This window comes from Natrix helvetica, assembly GCF_964273705.1.
Source record: "Natrix helvetica genome assembly, chromosome: 3".
NCBI classification, from domain to species: domain Eukaryota; kingdom Metazoa; phylum Chordata; class Lepidosauria; order Squamata; family Natricidae; genus Natrix; species Natrix helvetica.
Genome location: NC_138549.1, coordinates 111,180,878 through 111,202,431, shown reverse-complemented (window position 1 = coordinate 111,202,431; position 21,554 = coordinate 111,180,878). Strand labels below are relative to the sequence as shown.

At 37.9% G+C, this 21,554-nt stretch overlaps 2 protein-coding genes across 2 annotated transcripts in view; both read right to left on the bottom strand.

Moving 5' to 3' along the window:
- TTC39A (tetratricopeptide repeat domain 39A) overlaps positions 1 to 14,251 on the bottom strand; it is a 51,188-nt gene extending 36,937 nt beyond the window's left edge. The window contains exons 1-2 of the mRNA XM_081946921.1: positions 13,925 to 14,251; positions 5,864 to 5,968 (exon numbers count right to left, since the gene is read on the bottom strand). Of these exons, the coding sequence (XP_081803047.1) occupies positions 5,864 to 5,968; positions 13,925 to 13,974 (155 nt within the window). The 5' untranslated portion in view covers positions 13,975 to 14,251. The remainder of the gene's footprint in view (positions 1 to 5,863; positions 5,969 to 13,924) is intronic.
- A 4,654-nt stretch (positions 14,252 to 18,905) lies between these two features.
- Positions 18,906 to 21,554, bottom strand: part of EPS15 (epidermal growth factor receptor pathway substrate 15) — a 55,087-nt gene continuing 52,438 nt past the window's right edge. The window contains exon 25 of the mRNA XM_081946736.1: positions 18,906 to 21,032. Within this exon, the coding sequence (XP_081802862.1) occupies positions 20,886 to 21,032 (147 nt within the window). The 3' untranslated portion in view covers positions 18,906 to 20,885. The remainder of the gene's footprint in view (positions 21,033 to 21,554) is intronic.

Below are 21,554 nucleotides of genomic sequence, written 5' to 3'. Positions count from 1 at the left end.
TTTGAAGCATGCAAGTCTTAAAACTGTCAAGTTACAAGCACCCCTAACCCTTTAGGAAAAAAAACCCCAGGGGTGTTCAAAGTTGACAGCTTTAAGACTTGTGGACTTCAACTCCCAGAATTCCTCCTCTCGCTCTTCATATTGATGCTGTGCGGATGGGCGGGGGGAGGGAGCTGGAACCGGTTCTAAACAGCATGGTAGATTTGTGGAACCTCTTCTATAGAAGAGGTTAGAACTGGCAGGAACCCACCCCTGCCTTAAATGCTATTATTACTCTGATGGGAGGGGGAGGCACAGCACTGCTATTTTACCTACTTCATTCTGGCTATTTGGCCACCCACAGCTGTTTCCACTTGCCGCTAGCACTGTTGTTCTGCTGAAGCATTAAGTCAAGGACATTGCTTTTAGTCATTATCAACAGCTTCCTTTTGCTTCAATGTGTGTGCTTTCTTTGCACTTGTAAGCTGCACTATTTTAGTCATATATTTCTTTCATAGTAAGACCCCTGTTAGGAAACAGCCTGATCAGTCATTTACATGAAATACTTCCTTGCCTGCAGACTGGTGGGCAACTTGACATGCAATTTTTAAAAAAGGGTTTTTTTTTAAAAAAAAAGACTAAATATGCCATTTCAATGATCTACTTGCATTGGCCTTAATTTGCCCCATCCTAGTTGTTCTCCTGCTAGTAGGTGAAGCTTGATAGGATGGGAAAGATTGGAGGATTCATCTACTAGTTTCCTTAATTTGTCTCACAATAGTATTGACAGCAGAAGACGTCAACAGCAATCAGGGAAGTAAATTTTATGCCAACAGACTTTTCTGTCAGTTCAAGGACTTTTGGAAAGCACTTTAATGTGGCCATCTGGCTGGAACTCTTACACAAGGATAGTCCATTCCAGCTGCTCACATCCCTCTCTCTTACATCTCCATAGGCAATCAGCCAAAATCCCCAGTGGCAACAATATTAGCCATCTGCAGTGTCATACAGAAACAAGTCAGGCTGCAGTAACATCCAACAGCAAATTACTTTTCAGAGCTTTGTTCTTTCAGGGACCTTGTGTCTGTCTGTAGCACAGCAGGTTGATCTATAATGAGGAGAGCTGTATCCACCACGATGATGCTAAAACAAAAAAATTCTCCTACTGTTCTGTTCTACATTTTGTAAAGATGCATTTTAAACAGTATACATTTTACAGAACTCCTCAATGCAGAGAAACATTATGAGCAAGCATCAACATAAATTTCTGATGCATAACAAATATATTAAACAGACACAGAACAGAGAGTTAGATAACAATAGAACAGAACAGAATGCAATACAATGCAATATTTGACCAAGTGTGATTAGACACACAAGGAATTTCTCTCTGGTGCCAAAGCTCTCAGTGAACATGCAAAGTGACAGAGTAATAATAATCATAAAAATGATACCAATAAGAGGAATAGTAGTGAAGATGAGAAGGATAATAATAATAATAATAATAATCATCATCATCATCATCATCATCATCATCATCTGGTTGAGAAAAATAAGGTTACAATCATAGACATCGCAATACCAGGTGATAGCAGGGTTGAGGAGAAGGAACATGAAAAAGTCGCGAAATACCAGGACTTAAAAATTGAAATTCAATGATTATGGCACAAACCAGCAGTGGTAATTCCAGTGGTAATTGGCACACTGGGTGCTATTCCAAAAGCACTGGAATTACATTTAAAACAGTTAAAACTTGACAAAATCACCATCAGTCAAATGCAAAAAGCTGCACTGCTTGGATCTGCACTTATATTACGAAAATACGTTACGACGTCCTAGGCCCCTGGGTGGGGCCCGACTAGTAATCAATGCCAAATCCGGCGAAACAACTGGCTGCTGTGATATAATCGTATAATAATAATAATAATAATAATAATAATAATAATAATAATAATAATAATAATAATAATAATACAGCTGTACAATATGGGTGAAGCTAGAATATCTGTTTGTCCTATTACAACAACAACAATAATAATAATAATAATAATAATAATAATAATAATAATAATAATAATAATAATAATTTTTATTTGATTAGCCGCAACCCTCTCCCGAAGGACTCGGGGCGGAGTACAATCAAAACAGATAAAATAGAAATAAAGACAAACATACATACATAAAGAACAAAGACAAATACATGTGCATGGAGGAAGTAGACTCATAAGTGAAAGACAATTAAAAAACACAATTTAAAATCCCATTTAAATAAAATTACTGAATTAAAAAACCCATCAGGAGCGTTATGAAGTTATGGTTGAGCCAGGCCAGCTATTTGGAATAGGTGGGTCTTGAGCTTTACACGGAAGGTCTTAGTCTTCCTTACCAATCCAATAAATTAATCAAAGCATTTAAAGCTATCTTCTCAATACTTCAATATAATTATTGTTATTATTTGCTTTTAACATTCCCCACAATATAACATGATTCATGTTTTTTCTCAGAACTCACAATGTCAATATGCTTCTTCACTCTACAGCTATCAGTGACTTTCCACAGATTCTACATCAATAGAAACTGATACTGAAAAACCATCCCAGTACTGTAAAGTATATCATAATTTACATCCAGCCCTACACGTTTATATAAATCACTGTTTAAATTCTGGATCAATACCTTTTAAAATGTATTTCTGTTTGTTTGCAACTAAATAGGAAATATAAACAGCTTCAAATAAGATGCAGAAAATTTTTCCAGACAAAATTATAATAATCTAACTTTACATGTTATCATAATCGCTACTTTATTGTATGTTTTTATATCATTCTATGTTTTTAGTGCATTTAATGGTACACTAATTATGTTTTTTCAAAATATGTTTTTGAACCTCAGGAATATTGAAATATCCCAAAATTTGCATTATTCAGATTTTTAGAACACATCTGTAGATATCACAAAAATGATACATCAGAAGAAATATATATATAAATGTACATATTTGAGTAAAATATATCAAAAATGTTTTTTTCCTTATGGGAAAATCAGTGTACAAATAAAGAACAGAAAGTAGTTTCAGTACATTTGGGAAGTACACAGGTTAATGAAGAATTTAACTCTTTAAATTGATTCTAATAGATGTAAATCCTATGGTTCATATGCAGATTTGTAAACATGATATTCATAAATTGCAACACAACAATTCTTAGAATATCACTGATATTGGGATGCCAACATCTGAACCGTTTTATCACTAGTGAATAATTAAACAATAGGAAGCCAAAAATCTTCACCCAGCAGTTCTAATTAATAGTAATTTTTAGGAGCTCTTGTTTCCTAATTTCAAAAAAGTAAGGTTTAAAATTGTTAATTGTATTGGGGAAAATCAGATTCTCACTTTTCTATAAAAAGAAGCTTTCAGATTTAAAAGAGGGGATGGTAAAATATTGAGATTTTCTATTTTTACTAAGTTTCAGGAAATTTTTCAGTTTTTCCTTATTTTTTCTTAACTATACTGTATGTATCATAGAGTTTATACTAAAACGTTCATGCTTCTTAATTTAAAATAGCAGGAGAAACATGTCATTAGTTCAATCATGCTTTGGAGAAATGGGAATGAAGGTCCACCTAGGTATCCCTGTTGGCCATAGGATGTCTTTAGGGTCAGATCAACAACCTCACAAGGATAAGCACAATTAGGGAATTTAAATCCACAGGTCGCACACATGTAAAATGTTACTGGGCTTTGATCATCTGGTCAAGACCAGCATTCAGGATTATGTGAAAATATGGAGTACATGAGAAAGAAAAACTGATTAGTAAATACTTTGATGGCTATATAATTAATGACAATATGGAAGAGAGTATACTTTTTAATAATGATCAATATTATATAATATATGTTTGTATGTTGATATGATTATAACGATTATAATGATGTTTATATTTTAACACTTTGGATACCTAGAAAGCACACTGTTCAATAAAGAAATGGGATTTGTGATGCAAAAACAAACAATCATTAATAAAAGCATGCTAGACCTGGAAGACAGCCTACGTTCCCTCTAAGGTGCGCGGCTGCGCGGGCATGCAGGTGGCAAGAAAACACAGCGCAGCAGTTTTCAACTGCCGCGCAGTGATTTCTATTGCCACAGGCTTTGGAAGCTGGGGAGGTCCTTTGCAGGCAGCTAGAACGGGCCGCCCGCAAAGGACTTCCCCAGACTTGCTTTGAGGAGCACGGGGCGACTGAGGCTAGTTGTGAAGCCCCGCCACTGGAAGAACTGCTGCCACCTCCTCCTCCTCCTCCTCTAACAGGCAGCACTGCCGGATTTGCCGCCCGGCGCTGCGGCTGAGATGAAGCCGCCAAAGCTCCAGCCGGCATCTCTGCGCGTGGCAGCGGCGCCTCCCCTCCGCTCGGAGCACCTGAGCTCAGTCAGCGCTGGGTTACCCCTGCCCCCTCCTCCTCCCCTGCCGTGCTTTTGAGGAGCCATGAGGCTGCAGGAGTCAGTAGGAAGGCGGGGGGGAGCAGGGGGGAAAAAGCCTCATGGCTCCTCAAAAGCACGGAGGAGGGGGAGGGGGCAGAGGTAACCCAGCGCTGAGCTCAGGAGCAAATCTGGTGATTCTGTTGGAGGAGGAGGAGGTAGCAGCAGTTATTCTGGTGGCAACTGGTCGGCATCTTCAGCAGTAGCCCTGCCCACAATGAAGAAAGCAAAGATGGAGCAGATCCACGCAGATGACGTCGCTGCAACATGACTGGAGGAGGAATTCTGGGAGTTGAAGTCCACAAGTCTTAAAGCTGTCAGGTTTGAAGACCCCTGGGGTTTTTTTCCCTAAAGGATTAGGGGTGCAAGGATCTTGTAACTTGACAGCTTTAAGACTTCCATGCTTCAAATGCCAGAGTTCCTGAGCCAACAGGACTGGAGGAGGAATTCTGGGAGTTGAAGTCCACAAGTCTTAAAGCTGTCAAGTTTGAACACCCCTGGGGTCTTTTTTTCTAAAGGGTTAGGGGTGCAAGGGTCTTGTAACTTGACAGCTTTAAGACTTGCACACTTCAATGCCAGAGTTCCTGAGCCAACATGACTGGAGGAGGAATTCTGGGAGTTGAAGTCCACAAATCTTAAAGCTGTCAGGTTTAAAGACCCCTGGGGGTTTTTTTCCCTAAAGGGTTAGGGGTGCAAGGGTCTTGTAACTTGACAGCTTTAAGAGTTGCGTGCTTCAAATGCCAGAGTTTCTGAGCCAACATTTTGGTTGCTAAGCAGGAGCGTTGTTAAGTGATACTGATATTATATAACACTTTGAATTAAGCGTGTACCTTGAAGAAACATAACTTTGAGTTTCAAATAATACTGATTTCGTTGTTGTCAGGTGACATCTGTGAAAAAAATTCGGGTGCTCAGGCATGAAAATGTGCCGCTCAAACACTATACTTTTCTGCTCACATCGAAAAAAAATTAGAGGGAACATTGAAGACAGCCATGCTATTTCATATTCAAATATTCTTTCTAGTTTGTCAAGACACTTGGAAGAACATAGAGAGAAAAATCTTTGAGACAACTTCTGCAATTAGATGTAAATCTACTTAATACTATTATTATATGTTTGTCATATACTAAGTAGTTAAGGACACCTATTCAAATGCTTTGTTATAATCAATATAGACTTCATTTAATATATCCATGCAATCCAGTAAATTACATTAAATCCAGGAGAGTAATCTACCAGAATTTTTTGTTGACAAATCCATGTTAGCTGGTACTAACCGCTGTTATTATCAAAATGTTTGAAATTCTTAATTTCTCAAGTCTGATAAAACATCCCTTGTCTCTAAATCCTCTAATTATATATGTTGATCCTAACCAGAAGAGGGAAGATAGAAGCAGTGGCTCACTTAGTTTGTAGAGAAGCAAGGGCATCTTGGAACTTGTTATTCAGAAATAAATTCACGGCTACCATACATTCATTGAGAGCAATGTTCAGATCTGTTGTAGAAGATCTGGGGAGGAAAAGAAGAATGAATACTAAGCTTTCGGGCAGAATCAAGAAACACTTTGTGCATGGGAAAGCAACACAATAACAATCAGAATGTAATCTGCACAGATTTAAAAAACTTAATTCCTTTTGCTTACATTAACGTCACATTTTATATACTGTATTTGTTTTACTTTTTGTTAATGGCCTGAAATGCTTATATAGGAACACAGGCTACAAACTTAATAATACAATGAAATGAAAAAAGGTCATTTAGAGCTGATTTACTAACCTATTACAGCAAGAGAGCCTAAAACTGCTAGAATCAATCCACATACCAGTTCTACTCTCACACTTCAAAGCAGACAGTTTCCAGCTGCTGAGTGACAGATGTACTCACCCATTCTCAATAAATTGGCTGTTTAGGAAAAAAAATCAAGAATCTCTCAATTTGAATAAATTCTAAATGAATAGTTGATTCCACAAATTTATCTCACAAGAAGATAAATATTTCTGCTTACGGTATTTTAAGAAGACAACAATTATACCCAATGCTCTGCTTTTTGCCTAGTATAACTGCCTATTCCTCCTCTTTGTGAGGTTTTGGAATGCAGTCTTTTAGTATATTTTCCATCTCCTTGAGCATTGCGTAAGACCGCATTATTAAATCAGGCAACAAATAAGATATCACCAATTTCTATTTTTCATTGGAAAAAAAAAAGGGGGGGAAGCAAGATGATTTAAACTTTTAGTAAACATCCTCTAAAATCAATAAGGTCCCTTTGATGCTAATCCATCTTGTAGTTACCAGGTGCCACATATAGGCCAAAAATGTAACTTCCAGGTGTTTAAGGATTAACAGATTTATTTTCACATAAACTTCCATGGTTCCCAATCCACTTCATCAGATCGATGTCTTCAGATCTCAAAATGGAGCTTTAAACATGAAAACTAGCATTATGAATTGGTCCCGGAAGGCTATTGTCAATCAGTACAGCTACAACATTGTGATTTAAGATGCAACCGATGTCCTCCCTTAGTATGCTCTGTATCAGTTTTAATTTCTGATTCATTTTGTAAGGCATAGAGTAGTTTAAACATGTGATAAGGATGTAACCAGGCTTTCCTGGACCAGGATAAGATACAGTGGAAGCTTCAGTCTACATTCTATACTGTTCTATTAAGGGCCGTGATCCAGGACAATTACCAGTCCTCAATGTGACCTTATAATAAAGTAGAGCAGTCACTGGAACTGAATCAGAGCTGGACAATTTGGAACTGTTTCTTTGTCTTACTAAGATTCAACTGAGCATGAAGAGAAAAAAAATATCAAGGCTTAAAAAATGTTTACCTATGACAGGGGTTCCCAAACTTGGCAACTTTCAGACTTGTAGACTTCAACTCCCAGAATTTGGGGAATCGAAGTCCACAAGTCTTAAAGTTGCCAAGGTTGAAGACCTCTGACCTATGATATACTTTCCCGAACTGGATGACTATTTTATAATACAATGTGTTGAGAAGATCACTGCTATATAATGAGAAAACAGGATTAAATTCTCTAATGATTTTAGCTTTAGTTTGAGATGCAAAAGTGTCTTTATTATTTCATTTTTCCAGGATTGCTCTTGGAACATAGCCCAAAGAAATTGAAATGCTGGTTTGGGGCCATTTAAATACTGCATGCCCCTGGGATATTTAGATCCATTTATGCTTTTGTGCACCGTAAGGACACTTTAAAACAGGGGTGTCCAAACTTGGGAACTTTAAGACTTGTGGACTTCAACTCCTAGAATTCCCCAGCCAGCTATGCTGGCTGGGGAATTCTAGGAGTTGAAGTCCACAAGTCTTAAAGTTCCCAAGTTTGGACACCCCTGCTTTAAAAGGAAAAGGTCTAGCTTGATGTGAAAATAAATTCCTCACAGCTCCTCCCTTCCCTCTTGCTTTATACAATGTCCTCCACCTGCTTACACCACCGTTACTGTGGAGAGAAAAGCAGAAATCTCCAGCCTAGGTTTGCATGTGTATGTGTGTGAATAAAGCAAAGGAATATGAGGGAGGGGGCGGGGAGGCATGGAGATTTGCTTTCCATATTTGGGCTGCTTGGAGACATAATATGAAAGAAATATTTTAAGGAGATGAAGAATATGTTTCATTTTAAACTAAATAGCTTAAGCAGTTGAAATCTAATAGAAATAACAACTGGGTAGATGTGCCTGAAATTACAGCAGGCGATATAGGTGAAAAGAAGGCCTTGACAAGGCAAGGAGAGTCAGCAGTCAAAACCAGGGATTATCCAGCAACAGTCCGGCTTTTGAAGAGGCTTGTCAACAGATTTGGCCTGGGGGGCCAGAAACAGGTCAACAGGAAGGGTCAGCCAATACAAAGAGTCCTCGACTTATAACCACAATGGAGCCCAAAATTTCCGTTGCTAAAACAGTTAAGTGAGTTTTGACCCCTTACAACCTTTTTAGCCAACATTGTCAAGTGAGTCACTGCCGTTGTTAAATTAGTAACATGGTTGTTAAGTGAATCTGGCTTCCCCCTTTGACCCAGCTTGTCAGAAGGTCGCCAAAGGTGATCACATGACACTGGGACACTGCAGCTGTCATAAATATGAATCGGTTACCAAGCATCCGAATTTTAATTACGGGGATGCTACAATGGTGCTAAGTCTGAAAAACACTCATAAGTCACATTTTTCTGTGCCATTGTAACTTCAGACAGTCACTAAACAAATGATTGTAAGTCAGGGATTGCCTGTAGGCTCTGTAAATAGCACAGCACAGCAAAAGGCCCTGTGGCAGGCTTTAGGAGGAGCCTGTGGCCTAACAAGAGGCCCCTTTAGGCAAGGCCAGATAAAGAGGTCTTGTGGGAGCCACCTCCTGAAGAGTCTCCCATGGCAGAAAATGGCTGCCAGCAGCTCAAAAATTGGAGATTGCTTAGACAGCGTTCCTAAGAAAGGGTGATGTGTGGCAGTGGGCTGTGGTGTAGGGAGGCTAAGGTTAGAGTCAACACTAGGCTTACAGCCTCCATGTTTATATCTATCTATCTATCTATCTATCTATCTATCTATCTATCTATCTATCTATCTATCATCTATCTATCATCTATCATCTATCTATCTATCTATCTATCTATCTATCTATCTATCTATCTATCTATCATCTATCTATATCTATCTATCTATCTATCAATCTATCAATCTATCTATTATCTATCTATCAATCTATCTATCGATCTATCTATCTAATCTATCTAATCTATCTAATCTATCTAATCTATCTAATCTATCTATCATCTATCTATCTATCATCTATCTATCATCTATCTATCTATCATCTATCTATCTATCTATCTATCTATCTATCTATCTATCTATCTATCATCTATCTATCTATCTATCTATCATCTATCTATCTATCTATCATCTATCTATCTATCTATCTATCTATCTATCTATCTATCTATCTATCTATCTATCTATCTATCTATCTATCTATCATCTATCCTTATAGCCTCCATGGACATAGAGTTGGGGCTTTCTTCCCTTTACTCTAAGGTTGCTAAGATCAAGAAAAACTGCCTTAGAAGCTAGTATGGGGAGAATTATGCATTTTGTATGAAAGGTTTCCTAGGGTAAAACCTTTCATAAGTCATTCAAAAGATGTTGTTGGTTATTGGGAGGTTAATTATTGTCAGCTGAGTTGAACGTCAATGGGCAACTACTGTGTCTTTCCCAGCTAGAGTTGCTATGGAAAGATGAGGAGATCACCTAGTTGCAATATCCTGAGGAAGGAGGGAATTACAGTGGCATATGATCTTGATTTAAAGGAACAGTAGATTATTTGTTCAGCACTCATTAAAAAACAGCAATCTTGAAAATACACAAAATGACATAGAGCCAACGGAAGCATTTTGGCTGAAGTCAACAAGCACAGTATTAGATTATGAGGGAAAATTTATGAAATCCACCCCCCCCCCCATCCATTTCATTTTGTTCATGCAACACAATTCCCTGCGGTTCCATTTGCACCCTCAAAATCTGTAATGAAACTAGAGGCACAAATTCTGTAGGTAAAAACAAACCATTAGGTTCAGCTCATCTTTGTGTGCGGATAGGTTACTATATAAACAGGTTGATCTCATTATCTAGTCCATGGGAAAAAAAAGGTCTATCTATCAGATAAACTGTGATACTGAAATGACTTGATGAGTGTCACACAGCAAAATATAGTCCACCAGTTAAATGCTTTAAATCTGGGATCGGCGACGTAGCACCCGTGGGTTATTTCTTAACCATCCTTTTAGCGTCTGCAAAGGATTTCTGCTCCTCCAGATTACATTTAATATTAAAACTTTGGTTAACTGGCTAACTGGATCTTTTGCCAGCATCTCCCCACTTTTCTAATATAGCAAGTTTCTAAACACATGGGACCCAAATATTTGTTAGGAAAAAATGGACAGGGCCCTGGAAAATAAAGCTCCATTGTTCAGTTGCTTGCCAAGCAGCCAACTAGCCTATCTACCAAAAAAGAAGGAAAATAACTAGAGGAATTTTGCTGTACATAATTTGTGAGTAAGCTGGATAAAGGACTAGACTATGTGTCGCAATAGCTAATTCTAATGTTTTAATATTTTTATTTATTTATTTATTTGATAACTTAGAGTCATCTTATAGGGGAGATGGGAAAATTTAATAAATAGCTAAGTCAATGCACAGCATACCAATTTGAATACAGTTTTTTCCATTGAATTTAATAGCAATAGTTTCACCTAAAATGGAATAAATATTTAGAACAAAAATTTATGTGCTATTGCTTTACTTCGAAGTAAAAAAAATGTTAAAAAAGAAGACACAGCTTTTTATAAATTAAATTAAAATGGCTCCATTCTTTAAATGAGAAAATTCTTCGATTACACAGTTGAACCATATTCCCTCCAGGAGCCAAAACAATTTTAGCTTACAGAACAATTCCTCTCACTTGTCTGCTGGCTCAATAAAAGCAGAGCATTTTTAATAATAACTTTATATCTATATCTGTTTCATGACTGACAAAATTAGAAAGAAAATAATGTCTTCCTTTTATGACCTTTTAAAAACGTATGAATAATGCAGTACATGAACATGTGAAAATGGCTTCTGGCATATGTCTTTTACCAAGGCCTGTTTAACATTTAATAGCCCCACATCTCCTCCTGTGTGTTGCGGGCAGCAAATTTAGCCTAGACACACTCACCTCAATTAAGCAATTAAGCATGTCTCTTCCCTATCTCTCCCTGTACAGATGAAACAATATAAGTATTAATTACCGTAGTCCAGCATGGATTTTCTCCATTGGGCAGAGCCAGGTTTTAAGGCTCTTATGAAACCTCAGGAGGGTGGGACCCAATCTCACCTCAGAGGTAAGATGTTCCAGAGGATAGAAACCACAGCAGATAAGGCTCTTCTCCTGGAACCCACCAGCCAGATTTTTTTGGCTGATGGGATCTGCAGTATGCCACCTCTGCTAGCATTGGTGAGGTGAGCCAATCCCATTGGGACAAGACAGGAATTACTGTGGGAATTGAATTTGTAAATAGGAATTGGTAAGGCTTTGACCAAAGCTACATTGGTTTACATTGTTTATCCCCAAATATCCTGAGGCTTGGCCTAGGGAGCTTTTACTGCCTAATCTTGTGGCAGTAATAATGAGGGACATCCCAGGGATAAGTAAAAAATAAAATACTTTGATTATGACCATGAATGCTATGTTGACTTATTGCTCCCACCTGCAATACCCCCAATAATATCATGGAATACCAGAATAAGAGGAAGTGAATTTAAAAATATTGAAGGTGAATCTCCTTGGTGCTGTTTAAATGATTAAAAGTAAAGGTTTCCCCTGTCCAGTTGTGGCTTGTTCTAGGAGGCGGCGCTTGTCTCGGTTTCTTAACTGAGGGAGTCAACATTGTCCAAAGACATTTCTGTGGTCATGTGGCCAGCATGATTATAGCCCGAGGCACATGGAACGCTATTACCCTCCCACCGAAGTGATACCTGTTTATTCACATGTTCATGCTTTTGAACTGCTAAATTGGCAGGAGCTGGGGCAAGTACTGGGACCTCACCCCATTGCATGGCACTCGGGTCTTTGAACTCATGCTGTCAGCATTCCAGCTGGCAAACTCATGTCTTTAACTGCTGAGGCATTATGCCCCTTATTAATAATTATCAAAACAATTTTCTCTTGAATCATTCCTTCCCTTCTCAACATGCAGAGTAGGAGAACTAGATCCCTCTTTGTCTATAGTACTTGCAGATTACAGTAGTAGAGCTTCCTTGTCTCGACTTCACATTAACAGAGTTTATATAGCTGTTTGTACCTAGCAACCTGCTACGTGGAGTGAAAATCAAAGCCCTCTACCTGTAGTTCACTTCTCATCAAAGGCTAGGTTCTGGATCTGAGCAGCAAAAAACTGGATAATCACCTGATGGCAGCAAAGAGCTGTTTAATGTTCTACTTTGCTACCATCTGGTGATTATCCAGATTTTTGCAGGCCATATTTGGTGACTCTGATAAAAGAAATGGACAGCAAGCTTTTGTTCTTCTTGATTCTGTCTAGCACCAAACTGAGGTTATCAAAATATACAGCCTGCCTTCCCTTAATCTTTCAGGGCACAGAGATACATACGTATTACATTATACTAGACTCCCGTATATAAGCTTTTATTTTTCTTTCAGCCCCTTATCCAGGATAGGGAGCGTGATTTTCTAGAAGGCAACTAGCAGAGAGGCTTTATGCTATTATTTACTGATATGACTATGCAGTTTAATTTTAATAATCTGAATCAACTACTAGGTGCTCCTTGAATCCAAATTTCCAGAAAGTTGCTGTGTTGATATGTTTTAGTAGAAACAACAACCAATTTAATTACACCTCAATGCCTAGTATATTTATTATGACAACAACATTTATTAACTAGACTCCACATTATAATTGTCATGCCAGGCACATCCCAACAGCCAAGACTGTAAAGATCCCTCCCCAAATTTTATAGTTCAAGGTAATCTATTTTTCCCCCAGTAGCCCTACTCGTACAGCTTTGATTCTCTTTCTCTGTCAAATGACTCATCAAGAACACAATTCAAGATATCCTGGTCTTATTTATAATCAGGGTATCTCTCTACTTAGCTATGATAATAAAATATAAGATTGTACTTATTTAACCAACTAATAGGTAGCAAATGAAATGTTATCCCCTGATACATTTTGAATCTATTTCTGTATTTTAGGTTTATTTTTTTTAACACACTTGCTTTTTATTCTGTACAATTTGCTTAGCTTCTTTCATTCCTACTTTGCAACTCTAGTCATGGAATATGAATTAAAAGTGGTCATTAACTGTAAGAAAACCATACTATTAACATTCTCTCTAGCCTACCTGACCAAGAAAAATGCCCATTAATATATCCTCTATTAATAAACAGGCCCATTAATATATCCTCTATTAATACTAGCTCTTTAGATTTGCTGATGATTTCAGTTCATTTTTACAGTTGTCACCTTTCTTACGGGCATATGCTCCACACTTACATTATTTATAAGCAATGTATATTTGCCCATCATTAGACAGCTCAAACTTTAGTCAATTAATAGAAAACTCATTAAAATATGGTTGTATCAGTGTAAGCAAGCTAACATAGCCATAATCTGCATAAAATATTCCAAGTAGCTTGCAATCAGAAAGAAGGCAAAAGGAAGGAGGAGAAACAGCGCTCGATCATTCAAAATACAGCAATCTGTCTTCAACCTCAGTAAAGACCAATAATATGAAAGTTCAACTGGTGTTTTATTCACAAACCCAATGCTAACCGAAAACTTCACCGGTTAATTTTTCTGCCTGCCATCATGCTTATACTCTTGAAAGCAAAAGGCAAGAAAACTCAGGGAAACGGCTCTCCCCGCAAATAAAGGACCAACACCCCACCTTCGTATCTACCTAGGGTCTTTGGCTTCCCTCCTCCTTCTCCGCATGTGCTGCGCATCCATCGGACCCGGCAGGGAAGCGCTTGCCAGATCTGAACTGGCTACGGGAGATTTTCCTCTGAAAATCCAGAGGGCGCTTGAAGCGGCCCTTCCTACTTTCTCCCCAACTTGAAAGCTAGTGGCTTGCAGTCAGTCTTCATAATAGAAACGTAGTTCTATTATGCTTCGGAGCAACCCCTCCTGCCGGTTGGGCTCCACCTCTTCTAGCTTCTTCAAAGGGGCCGCTTCTAGAGGGACGGGCTACGAGAAACTGCCGCTGTGAAGCGGCGTCTTGGCTCCTCTCTTCTCCCGCCAACTTCGGCCAGGAGCCCCTTTGCGTCTGATCAGGGTGTGGCGTGAGTCCAAAGGGAGCATTTAGGCTTAAACGTAAGAGGAAAAGATCCAAGCCAGGCTTAATCAATTTACTGCGTGTCTGAAACGCCCAAGACTAATACATTCTTTCTTTTCTCTACGTTTCTTTCTTGCTGGAAGGAAGACTGAACAGTTCCTGACTGGATCCATCAACCAAGAGGAAGAAGAAACTGAGGGAGATTTTTTTGTTTTAAAAGAAAGAATATTAGTGTTCTCCGCATTGATATCACATTTACAAGTTCTGCCATTGGGAGGGGAGGGCTGGATGGCAGATAGCATAAAAATTAAATTTGCAGGAAGAACTTAAAAGTGGTTCTGGGAAAAGAAAACCTCCAGCCCTCTTATGCTGAATAGAAAATACCTAGTGTATGAATTAAGCCATAGTTATCTGTTTTTTAAAAAATCATAATTTATCTTTTATGTGCATACATACATACCGGTACCCATCAAATTTTAATTGTTCGGTCTAGAAATTATTTTACTTCTTCCATTTTCCGCAAAAAGTCCAGGTTTAGTATTCCACAAAATATCTGTCATGTTATCTTCCATCAGAGTAACTTATATGCGTTTTATACACATCTAATAACCTTGCTGGACAACAAAATAGTATACTTTTGTATGAATTTATCTATCATAGATATATTACTTTGAAGTGGCTTAACAGCACCTCTCTTTCCTTTTATAACTGTTAATGATATGTGGGAATGACCTAGGAAGATGGGATGAAGAGATGCTGCCTAGATCACGGTCAGATAAGAGTGAGCATAGCCTGCAACTGCACGGTGGGCAGAACAAAAGGCTCAGAAGAGACCACCCCAAGTTGTAAGGGTTTAATGATAAGGGTGGTAAAATTTTACTTTCAGGCTTTCAAAATTCTGTTTATACAGTGGTTCTCAACCTGTGGGTCGGGACCCCTTTGGGGGTCGAACGACCCTTTCACAGGGGTCATCGGAAAACACATATTTTTGACGGTCTTAGGAACCGAGACACCAATTTTATGGTTGGGGGTCACAACACGAGGAACTGTATTAAAGGGTCGCAGCATTGGGAAGGTTGAGAACCAGTGTTAATATATCTTTTTCTATTGGGCGGTACAGTGACTCAGCGGTTAAGACACTGGGCTTGTCAGCTGGAAACCCAGCAGCCAGGTTCGAGACCGAGTGCCACATGACAGGGTTAGTACCTGTCCGTGCCCCAGTTCCTGCCAACCAAAAGCATACAAATACAATTAAACACTACCACTTTGGTAGGAAGATAACAACTCTGTAATCCTGCTGGCCATGACTGCAGACATGTCTTTGGACAGGGCTGGTTCAATGGCCTTGAAATGGAGATGAGCACCACCCACTAGCATTGGCAACAACTAGCGGAGGGACACGGGGACTCCTTACCTTTTATCTTTTTAATAGAATTGGTCAGTTTGCAAATCTAATGCCATGCTAATAGAAGATGGTAGTTTACATCTGGATGTATGGGTCATCTTGGGGAATGAGGGGAAAAGATGCTGCCTAGGAAATAAACACACGAGAAGGAAGGAGCCTCCAGGAGCTTGATTGTTAAAAAAACTCCGAGTATCCATAAACGTATCAATCTGTAAAGAGATGGCAGTAGATTTGTACTTTAAAACTTGCAAGATTCTACTAAGGTATCCTTACACTAAATGTCATTTTCTGTCAGATTTATTTGGAAAAGCTGATACATGAATGTCTTTTCCTGTGGGCTTCCTCATGTGGAGCTCACCCCCACCTCTGGAGCTCATGTAGATGATTAATGGCTGCTCTTTTGTCTGGAAAAGCTCTTACCTCGGGCATATTGTCTGACCGTTGGTCTTTGCCTCTGCATTATCCTCGCTTTTCTCAAGAGACATACTGTACTAGTCTGCCATGTTTCTATCCAGAAGTCAGACGAGATCAAACCAACTTGATGGTACATAATCAATCTACATGTGTTGATCATGCGTACATTCTATATTATATATATACCTGATCAGGTGTACATTCTATTCACACCATACCTCAATATTTAAGGTCGATTAAAAAAAAAAAGCAAAATTAACCAATGTAATACTAAATCTCAACCAGAATTAATAACTAATGTAAAACATCCAAAGTTACAGAAAAGTTTCAGATGGGTAGAGACAAGTCATTTTAATCTTTACAGTAGCACAAATCTATCAGATCTGTTATGATACACATACGTTTTGAGGACATTTCACTTAATGAACTGCATAGTTTATGAAACTGTGCATACTATGAATATTATCTAGCATGTTCTTCAGACGCCACACAAATACATTGTTTTTCTGTTTAAGATTTATACGGTCAGAAATGCTTCTAAATTATTTTCAGCATGGACAGTCCTATTAGGCATACTGTTGGAAACTGGGAACAGTATAAAAGAAGAGGTAAGTGGGAAATAAGAGCTGTTGATTAAGATGTTTTCTTAGTAAAGTGGGTCATTTAAAACTATTACAAGTGTAACGGAGACCAACCAGCACTCATATACTGGTCTGCTCAGTAAGGGTAATCCACCATTTATATTCACTTGAGTGTCCATATGTGCAAATCCTCAAATAGACATGGGGCTTCTTGAAATAGATCAAAATACATGCAAAGCTCTGCCTTTCCCCAAGTGATCATTTCAAATCTGTTGAGCGCAACTCCTGGCTCATAGCAACATTTTGGGAATTGCAGAATTGATCCATCTGGAGAGTTGCAGGTTGGGTAACGCTTGGGTTAGACTGATACTGACGAAGGTAATTCTTGACTAAATCTTAAAAGAAGGAAATTTTGATACATTGAACTCCGCCTTGGCAATAATTACTTCGATTTCAGTGGCTGGATTAGCACATTTGTGCAACCAATAATTTTGTTTATTTGGACTCAGTTTAGTGTAAGTTATAAATCCAGCTACCAAATTACTGATGCAGAGGTTTTATTGCAGACCATATTGGAACTGTATAATTATCATGTAACAATCTAAAAGGTGATTTTTCAAAAGTCAACATGGATTTGTCAAAAACAGATCATGCCAGACTAATCTTATTGCATTCTTTGATAATGTGACAAAATTAGTGGACCAGAGGAATGCCGTTGATATAGTTTACTTGGACTTCAGTAAGGCTTTTGATAAGGTAGACCATAACCTACTACTAGATAAAGTAGAAGAATGTGGGTTAGACAGCATCACCACCAGATGGATTCGTAACTGGCTGACCAACCGCACTCAACGTGTAGTCCTCAATGGAACTGCATCTACATGGAGGGAAGTATGCAGTGGAGTACCCCAAGGCTCTGTTTTAGGCCCAGTACTCTTCAACATCTTCATCAATGATTTGGATGAGGGAATAAATGGGGAACTCATCAAATTTGCAGATGACACCAAGCTGGCAGGAATAGCCAACACTCCAGAAGATAGGCTTAAGATACAGAAGGATCTTGACAAACTTGAACATTGGGCCCTATCTAATAAAATGAAATTCAATGGTGAAAAGAGTAAGGTTCTACATTTAGGCAACAAAAACGGAATGCACAGGTACAGTATAGGTGGTACCATGCTCAATAGTAGTAACTGTGAGAGGGATCTTGGAGTTCTAGTGGACAACCATTTAAATATGAGCCAGCAGTGTGCAGCAGCTGCCAAAAAAGCCAACACAGTTCTAGGCTGCATCAACAGAGGGATAGAATCAAGATCACGTGAAGTGTTAATACCACTTTATAATGCCTTGGTAAGGCCACACTTGAAATACCGCATTCAGTTGTGGTCACCACGATGTAAAAAAGATGTGGAGACTCTAGAAAGAGTGCAAAGAGCAACAAAGATGATTAGGGGACTGGAGACTAAAACATATGAAGAACGGTTGCAGGAACTGGGTATGTCTAGCTTAAGAGAAAGAAGGACTAGGGGAGACATGATAGCAGTGTTCCAATATCTCAGGGGTTGCCACAAAGAAGAGGGAGTCAAGCTATTCTCCAAGGCACCTGAGGACAGAACAAGAAGCAATGGGTGGAAACTAATCAAGGAGAGACGCAACTTAGAACTGAGGAGAAACTTCCTGACAGTTAGAACAATTAATCAGTGGAACAGCTTGCCTCCAGAAGTTGTGAATGCCCCAACACTGGAAGTCTTTAAGAAGATGTTGGATAGCCATTTGTCTAGAACGGTATAGGGTTTCCTGCCTAGGCAGGGGGTTGGACTAGAAGACCTCCAAGGTCCCTTCCAACTCTACTATTGTATTGTATTGTATTGTATAAAGTTCAATGCTTTGTAATATTGAAATATAAAGATATTGAAAAGACCAGTATTTATCTTTTTCTTGCTTTCTATTTCAGAGTGAGTTTTAAAGATGGTATTCTCATGTACCACATTGGAATTGGTAGGTCTGCAAATCTAATGTCATGCTAATAGGAGATGAGTTTAATTTGGAGGTTGGAACACATTTCTGATATTCAGAAGTATTAGTTGAACCATTTTTTTCACTTATATATTTGTATCAGGTGAAGTAGTTTTTGAACAGTGATCCAATGATGCGATGCTTTATGCCTTACACAAAACATTAAAAAAAACTCTCTAGGCTCATCATATATACTTAAACAGTTTAATTCATAATTACAGGCTGTATTTAGAATTTTTAAACAAAGTCTATAAATAGAGGTTAACCCCGCCTGAAAAAGTTCTTACAAGCCTTTTAGAACTTTAGTAGTAATGCCATCAAAGCTGACATAGAAGTGGTTTATTGAGATACTTTTGAGTAAAAGTTCTGTGAACTATCAGTAACATAAAATGTCACATCAGGTGACTCAGAACTTTTAATCCTATGCCTGAATGAATTAATGTTTGTGTACATATATACACATACATGTATACATGACTATGAGTGACACAGATAATGTATTGGTCCACCAAGTATACATTTAAAAGTAAGAAATGCAGTTAACCACACAACTTGTATGATTAATGCCATGAAAGTCCATGAGAAAATTAAAGTTATTAATACTTGGCAAGAGGTTTTATTTTGTTTATTAGGTGTTTAGATTCTCATTTCTCAGTGCAAAAGAGAAAGTTTATTCAAACTAATATTTAAAAAATGAGGAAACACTACTTTCTTCAAAAGATTCTTGACAGCAGCATCCACAGGTAAATGGAAATACCTTATCCTGACAGTGGCAATTATGGAATCCTTTGCAGCAGAAGAAAAAAAAACCAAATTTAGTTATAAATACCATATCATGCATTGGGGTGGGGTGGTGATGACACAGGACCACCTATTTTGTAAGCCTGCAGCCTAACTAAGCATTTCAGAGTAAAAAGGAAGGTATCTGGAATGAATTCAACACTCTGCACTATGTAACACATTATATAGAATAGGAAATAACTTATTTTTCTTTAACATTCAATCTTATTTTGACTCTGTGACCACATAAGGGTATTTAATTTAAGGTGCAACCATCAGTTGGCATTCAATAAATTATACACAACAGTAACTGACCGTTGTAAGTTATCTTTTGTGCAGTCTACTTCCTACCTTATTTCAAATTCAGCTGTCAAATCACCAATTTGTTTGCATATTTCACAAAAGAAACTGGCTCAATTAGCATCAGAATTCTTGATACTGAATTTGGTCAGTCTAATTTTATTATCTCCCTGGAAAATGTCCAAGTTTCTTTAGACTCTTAATGGGCAGGCAAAAAGGCAGTAATGCGGGGGGGGGGGGGGGATTTTGATCTCCAGTCCAGTATTGGAGCTTCAGTAAAAAGAACACAAGAAGCACAAAGCATTTCATATATTTAAGATGAAATGCTATCTCTGTAAAACATAAAATATAAATTTTAATACTGTAATGCCAGACATGAATATTTCAATACAAAGCAGGATTATCAGAATTTTTAATTACCTGAATATTTGCAAGCTAGATTTTTCTTTTTAAATAACTATAATTTGATTAACTATATCACCAGTTTTACTTACAGGCCAAATGCAGGCCACTGGAAGAACTAAAATAGCTCAGTATTATAGGAATTGCAAATAGGACCCTTCTGAAGAGACATAAAACATGCCATCTATGAATATTTTAGAACATAGATCTCATATGTGACCTAGCCATCTTTAAAGGACAAATGTGCTCACTTCACAGTTACGCACACCTGCATTTTTGAAGATTTTCACACTGCGAATAATATATTACACATAGAAAAATGTACTTTGCATGAAACATATTTGTCTTTTAAAATCGTCCACAATATATTGTTGTGCATCTGTGTTCAAATTTAAAAATGTAGAGTTATCGGGGTTTTCTTTTTTTACATGTTAAAATAAGCTACTTTGGTGTAATAGTGTACAGTACAGAGGAATTCCAAGGCAAGTACAAATGGAAAATTGCTATATTAAACAATTGCCAAATGAAAATAATGGATATGAAAAAGTTACAAATAAGATAATTGCTCAAAAAATCACATTTGCAGGATTTAAAGCCTTTTTGACTTTCCCATTCATATGTAACTTCTGGTTTACTTTACGTATAGCTTAGATATCCAGGGAAAAGGAGAAATATTTGAGGCAACCCTTCATGCTTCTGATATTTCAGATTTACTGAGTGCAATTGCTAGTTCTAAATCTTCTTGCTCTTGCTGCTTCAATCTTGCTAGTCGCTCTTTCTCCTCTCGCTCACTTTCTCTTTTTGCCCATTCAATCATATCTTCTTCAGTAGGGTACTAAAACAGAAAAAACATAAGACTTGTTAGTAGAACAGCAAGTAAGAATTTGAGAACACTGTAATATGGAAGGAATACGTCATTGCTTCTCCCCAGTTCTGATGATCTCCCATCATAGTATTAATTAGATCAGACCCCACTTCCAACCCAGGCAAAAAAGGCTCAGGTTACTATCATTTGCTAAGTATACAGATGAATTATTTTAAAATACATCATACAGTATACTATTCCTATAATTAATCACAGAAAGTTAAAAAAAAACTACATTTTGTGAAGAGTTCTATATCATGTCAATAGATTCAGAATGTTACTTACTTTTTCTCCACCTCTTTCAAGAAAATATATCAAATGACAGTCATGCAACATAACAACTAAGGATCAGGCAGACATTTCAACCAGCTGCTTATTCAAATGTCTGGGCAAGACATAAGAGGCTTACTAAGGAAAGTGTGTGGAGCTAAGACTGCCTTGTTGCAATATCAATTTGTAAGTCCTGCTACAGGTTGATATATGCAATGCATG